General features: G+C 32.7%; 1 protein-coding gene across 2 annotated transcripts in view; it reads right to left on the reverse strand.

The window, feature by feature from the left end:
• Positions 1-3536: 3536 nt before the first annotated feature.
• LOC111612559 (formin-like protein 12) overlaps positions 3537-6569 on the reverse strand; it is a 74126-nt gene continuing 71093 nt past the window's right edge. For both annotated transcript variants that reach the window (XM_023353789.1, XM_023353796.1), the window contains one exon: positions 3537-3683. In XM_023353789.1, the coding sequence (XP_023209557.1) occupies positions 3552-3683 (132 nt within the window). In that variant the 3' untranslated portion in view covers positions 3537-3551. The remainder of the gene's footprint in view (positions 3684-6569) is intronic.

Consider the following 6569-nt stretch of genomic DNA (forward strand, 5'->3'; position numbering starts at 1 on the left):
CACACTCGGTAAGCAATCCTACAATTTTTTGTTTATAACGTAGTTTATACGGATTATTTTCAAAAAAATATACGTATTTTGGAAATGTTGAGTCGAATTAGTCTAGAATCGATTAATTTTATGAAAGAAAACCTTTCAAACAGCCGTAGTCCGTAAACTATGATTCCTACAAAATTGATTCATAAAGAACGGAACGTATCTACTGTCTTATAGGGGGATCTACTGTATATAAAACTCATTTAGCATTACAAAATTTAAAAAACCACTACAGTAGTGGCCAAAAATAGAGCTACCCTTGACATATTTTTAAAAAATGAATACTCAATTGAAAATTGAATCTAACAGATTTTATTTTAAATCTAATTTTACAAAAGAAAAACAAACATTTTATATTTTACACTGTGACAAAAGTTGAACTACCAAAAGGAAGTATGCAGATTTATCCAGAATTTTTAGGACAAAATATTAGTATTTTATGGCATAACCAGAGCTTCTGATCACTGCATCACATCCACATTCCTTTGAATCAACTAAATTGATTCAAGCACTGATTGGGGAATCTCGTACCATGCTTTTTGGATGGCAGACCACAATTCATTTGGATTCAAATATGCTGGTGTATATGGCCCTCAACTTCATTCCAAAGATTCTCTATGGGGTTTAGATCTAGCGATTGGGCTGGCCATGTCAATAAGACTCACCTTTTTCTTTTCCTTTCAATTGCTTTATCAAATTTGCTGTGTTTTGGGTTGTTGTCCTGTTGCATCCCCTTGCATTGAATGATGTGCATGAGGAAGCATTTCATTTTGTAATATATGCCAATAAACAGTGATCCATTATTCCATTAATTCTATGAATTGGACCAATTTCCTTTGCAGAGAAACATCCCCATACGATTATGCAGCCATCACCATACTTTATTGTGGGAACTGTGTATTTTGAGTCATATCTCATGTTTACTGGTCATCTGACATATTGTATATCATCACTAGAGAAGACATTGAATTTAGATTCATCACTCCATAACACCTTGGACTATTTTTGTTTGGTCCAAGTGATCTGTTCATGTGCAAACTCTAATCTCAATTTTTTGTTTTTTGCAGATCAGTGGTTTCTTTGCTGGTCGTCTCCCATGTAATCCAAAACTAGTCAAACGTCTTCGTACAGTCCTTAAGCTTACATCTGGTTACCCATTTCATGTTTAATAAGTGAAGCAGTCAAACAAGGATTGGCTACACTCATACGCCTGATCAAACGATCCAACTGTGTTGTTGCTTTTCGTGGTTTACCTGATTTTTTGGCAGAAACAATATTTATTTGAAAATGCTTTGCCACTTTCACATCAACAGTTTTATGCATAATAAAGGTTATACCAATTTCAGTAAAGGTCTTTTTTCCTTCAAACACATATCTACCATTCTTTGTTTGATATCATTTGATAATTGTATTCCTCGAGACAACACTGCATCACATCAATGGAATAGATGTGATGCAGTGATCAGAAGATCTGGTTACACCACAAATTATTTTCTCTTAAAAATACTGGACAGATCTGCATACTTCCTTTGGTAGCTCTACTTTTGTCACTTCTATGCATTTGGAGCTAGAACTATTTTAAGATGACCAACATCGGGTGGTAGAAATTCAAACGGTGTCAATGTTTACATAGGTAACGTCTTACTAGTGACGTCATCGTTGATAAGGTTTAGACAATATGGAGGGCATTAAATTTTTTCGGTAAAAATGAAAAGGCGTTCTAACACCGACATTCTAACAGAACGCAATGTGCCTGAAGAAGGCCTATTAAGAAGGCCAAAAACATTCGTACTCGTGTATAAAAGGCTAGAAACAAGTGAGAAAGGTTTTGTCTTGGTCATCTACTTTTGTCACAGTGAAAAATATAAAAACTTTGTATTTTCTTTTGTATAAAAGGTTTAAAATAAAATCTGTTTGATTCAATTGAGTATTTTGACTTTTTTTGTGCTCTTTTCAACTATCATAATATTAATTATGTAGTAGGTGGTAAACAAAATAGAGGTCACATTTTAAAAAAATAAATATGTCTACTTTTGGCTGCTACTGTATGTTTATAAAAATTCATTCAATAATTAAAGCATTTTTTTCTGTTAAAAATCATTAATTATAAATTAGTTGAGAAATACAAATTCCAATTGATATCTTGATTATGTGAATTAGCTACTAAAACAATGTTAAAATAGTAGCTGAAATATTTAACTGCTAAAAATTTGTTATAACTATAAATTAAGTTTTCTTGTGCTATTTCATAGTTCAGTATTCTTTTGTAAAACATTAAAATAGTCAAAATCATAAATGTAAAATAAAATTGAGGACCCAACCGAGGTCCGAAATCATGTAAATCGCGGTATTCTTATGATTAAATAATAATGATAGATTAAATATGAGAGGGAGAGGAAAAGCCACATAATTTAAACGCGGCACTCAATGTAAACAACGAGTCCCGGATGACTCCGTGTGTTAAACAAACTGTCAATGTCAAAATGAAAAGTTATAAGTCAGAGACAAGTGGTCATATGCAGGTAGAACTTTGACCCCAGCGCTCAAACAATCAATCTAGGGAAACAATTTCGGAAATAAGGGAAAGATTTAAGAGAGATAAATCATTGCATATGATCATTCAAGTACCCAGATGACAGAAGTCGTGAGTAATGGAGCTAAATTATGCAATTTTGTCAACATTCCTAAAGAACAATCGATAGAAAGGCGTCGAGCAGACACCTGGAATTGGACCTTTCCTGTGACCCAAGTCAGTCTCAGTTTTCTCCAAAACAAAAGAGAGACCAATCGGAAAGCGAGGAAGGAGACAAGGGGCCAATCAGAAGTCTGAATAGTGGGAGAAAAAACTATAAAAATCCAAAATTCACGGTCAGAGAAAGCCCTCCTCCAAATTCCACGAAATGTCGTGACTTATATTGTGGTGTGTCGTCGCCAAGAACTTTGGACTCCGCCACTTCCTCCTTCTGATCGTCTGCCTTGCTCAGCGACCTCATCTCATCCTCCCTGGAGCCAGACAGATGCCGAAGTTCTCGCCTCTCCGCATCTTCGATGAGAAGAACCTAGTGAAGGACTCAATTGGCGATGTAAGCATAAATGTTAACAAATAAACAGCTTTCTTGTGTAAAACATTTGTCATCATTTGCCTCCTCCATCACAGCCCACATACAACCTTCCCTTATGTTAATCCTGACATGGGATTAATAGATCCCACCTAGGAGACGGCAACCTTACACAGGTGCCGTGGAGTGGGTTTCAAGTTCCCTATCGCCACCGGGTCGGTTACCTTGCATAGATATGTCTAAATTAAGATCTTATGAAAAATATTAAATGAATTAATTATGTTTTGATAACTGAAAAAAGAAACAAAACCAACAATTTACAATTTTAATAATTAATCATTAAACTTTAATTTTTTGGAAAATTCCATATTTTATCACTTTATAATTAAATATGCAATATAATACTGAATTCAAAAATTCAGTAAAATCTCTCTCATTTAAATGGCTATTTTATTTTTAAAAATTACTTACTGGAGATTTTCCTAGCATTGCAGCTCCTGCTAAAGCTCCTGCTCCAGCTGCTAATCCAATTGGGATTGGGCTGCTACTCTTAGGCTTTCCATATGGATATCCAGGATAACCTCCATGCTGAAATAAAATGCTTTCAATTTATTGTCTTAGATCATTAAGGGCAAGAACACATGGATGGATATTTTTCACAGAGAATATGACAATACATGGGAGTAAATGAGAGTGAATAAATGTCTTTCATAAAGAGAAAATTTAGGTCAAAAAGTAAAACTTTTATGCACTACTACAATCTGCATTGAAATATTTCAGTGAAGAATGTAATAGTCATAATACTGTGAAGTGAATGAAAGTGAATACAAGCCATAAAATATTTGATCTGGTTTCTTGATTATCCTCCATTTACAAATGGAACACAAACTGGTCCAATCCTCTGACCAGGACCATCAAGAATTTGTACAGGGTCAGGGGTAGAACAGGCCCCTTAGTGCCTTTTTTGAACAGATAATTAAATTTTAAACATTCTACATATTTTATGGCTATTTACAAAAATTATAAAATTTTTGAGTATCTTTCATCCTTTTAACATACCACAGAAGTAATAGTATATTGGCTTGAATCAACTTCATTAGAGCACATGATAAATTATGAAGAAATCAAAGTTAAAACTGATCGAAACACCAACCTTTTATTTGAGGATTCGACATCCTTTAACATTAAAACAATGGTTACAATTTCTGACCGTAACTACCATGTTCTTTATTAACAAAATGCACTTAAAGATTTTACTTTTTGTTAGTAAAAATAAAATTAATTTAGAGATAGTAACCACTTCAGACCCCATGTTTTCTCCAGGCCCAGGAAAGTTCCAGCTTCTCCTCTTAATGACACTGCCTCTAACTTCTGCACAATATATAACTGTTTGAACTGATGCAGAATTCAGTGCCTAAATTTTTACATACAAAAACATCCATCTGTGTTTTCCAGCCCTAAGGAAACTTAAAACATCTAAAACTGAACAGTAAAACAAATTTATTATGTAATTTTCAGAATAACACTCAAATAAATATTAGAGGGATCAGGAAGTATTGTCATTTTTCACAATAAAATTTAAGTGTGATTTTTAGTCACTTAAGCAATCTCTATCAATAATACTTTTTCATTCAAACTAAGTTTTCTACACATTTATAGAAATTTTGGGAATTACTATTAAGAAATACATGCACGCCTATTTTTACATCTAAAGTTTTAAATTTTTTCCTTCTAAATAATGTTGCATTGATGTAAATGAATAGTAATCAGAAGATGAAGATTTTATCTGGAGAGTATGATAAATGTAAAATTGTTTTCCAGCCAAATTCAAACTTATTTGCTCCAGATTGATTTTCAGTGTGTAAATCCTTTTTGAAAAATAATGCTCTTTCTGTTGGCTATTGCAGAATGTTTTTGACAGTTACAATGCAGTAATACCTTGACTTATGCTACCCTGACTTACGCAAACCCAGAGTTACGCAATTTTCAAATCTCGTCGATTCGTCTTTTGTCTGAGTGCCATGCAACTCTCGATTACTCACCCCCCCCACACTATTGTTCAGCTTACATGTTTGGGCGTGTCACATGGAATCGACGCATAGCTACAATTTATTTTGTGTTATTTATTTCTGTGTTGGTTATATCTACAGAGACTTGAGAGACTTTACTATGTCATCCAAACAAAGTAGAACTGATTCTTCTGCATCAAACAAGAAAAGAAAAACTATCTTTAGAATGTACAGTTAACATTATTAAAGGCTTCGATACAAAAATGAAAATTTGTGAATTAGCAAAGAAGTTTGATCTACCAGAATTGACGGTCAAAACAATTATAAAAGGTAAAGAAAAAATTCTCAAAGCTGTGAAAAATGCTCAATTTAAATTCAAGCATCATTCGTAAATGTCACGGTATTATCCCTGAGATGAAAACAATGTTAAAATTATGGTGTGATAATCAAGTAAATGTGAAAAATTGTATANGGTCAGAACAATTATAAAAGGCAAAGAAAAAATTCTCGAAGCTGTGAAAAATGCTCAATCTTTAAATTCAAGCATCATTCGTAAACGTCACAGTATTATCGCTGAGATGGAAACAATGTTAAAATAATGGTGTGATAATCAAGTAAATGTGAAAAATTGTATAATAATATAATTTGTTATACATATGTATTATCTAAGATTTTATTAAACATTTTTTTCTAAATTATTATTTTCTTTAGTCTCCAGCCCCAATTAAAAATTATTTGTATTTATTTATATGCAAAATTATACCCCGACTTACGTGCTTATCGCTTGGTCCCACCTCTCACACAAGTTCAGGGTATTATTGTATTTAAAAAGGTTCAGATTATCACAATACAGGCTTGCATTAATCAATCATTCTCCAGAATTACAGTTTAAAATGCATCATGTTCTACTATATACAGAAATGCACATTTTTTGCATATTTGTTTTGAGTGCTCTGGCAGTTTCTTCTGATAATCATATGACATGAAATTTGTGGTTAGCCATAGTATTTTTCATCACCAGTAATTTTTTTTTAAATCCTTTTGTATTTATCATCTTATTACATAAGAATAAATAATAGAAGAATAAATGTGCCTTATTACATAAGGCTAGGGTTTCTCAAACGGGATTCCGATTGTTTTTTTAACCAGGGAAATATCCCGGGAAATTTTTCTTATCCCGGGAAATCCCGCAAATTTCTTAAAAATTCACTTTTTTCTTATTTTGTGTTAAGGTTGAGGAATTTTGCAAATAGAAAGCATAATTAACTCATTCACTGTCAGAATACATTTGTATTTATTAATTTTAAACCTACCTATTAGTTTTTTTAAATTTTTGCTCGTTATAGCATGTCACAAATGGTCAATAATCAATATATAGCTTATTTGTGGCAGGACTATAAAAATTCTTTACTTGTCGGAACCTGTAATATCTGGAATAATTGTGCTTACGCTGTCTTGAGTTTTA

The sequence above is a fragment of the Centruroides sculpturatus genome, unplaced genomic scaffold (assembly GCF_000671375.1).
Source record: "Centruroides sculpturatus isolate CEXI.00-Female unplaced genomic scaffold, Cexi_2.0 scaffold3, whole genome shotgun sequence".
In the NCBI taxonomy this organism is placed as follows: Eukaryota; Metazoa; Arthropoda; class Arachnida; order Scorpiones; family Buthidae; genus Centruroides; species Centruroides sculpturatus.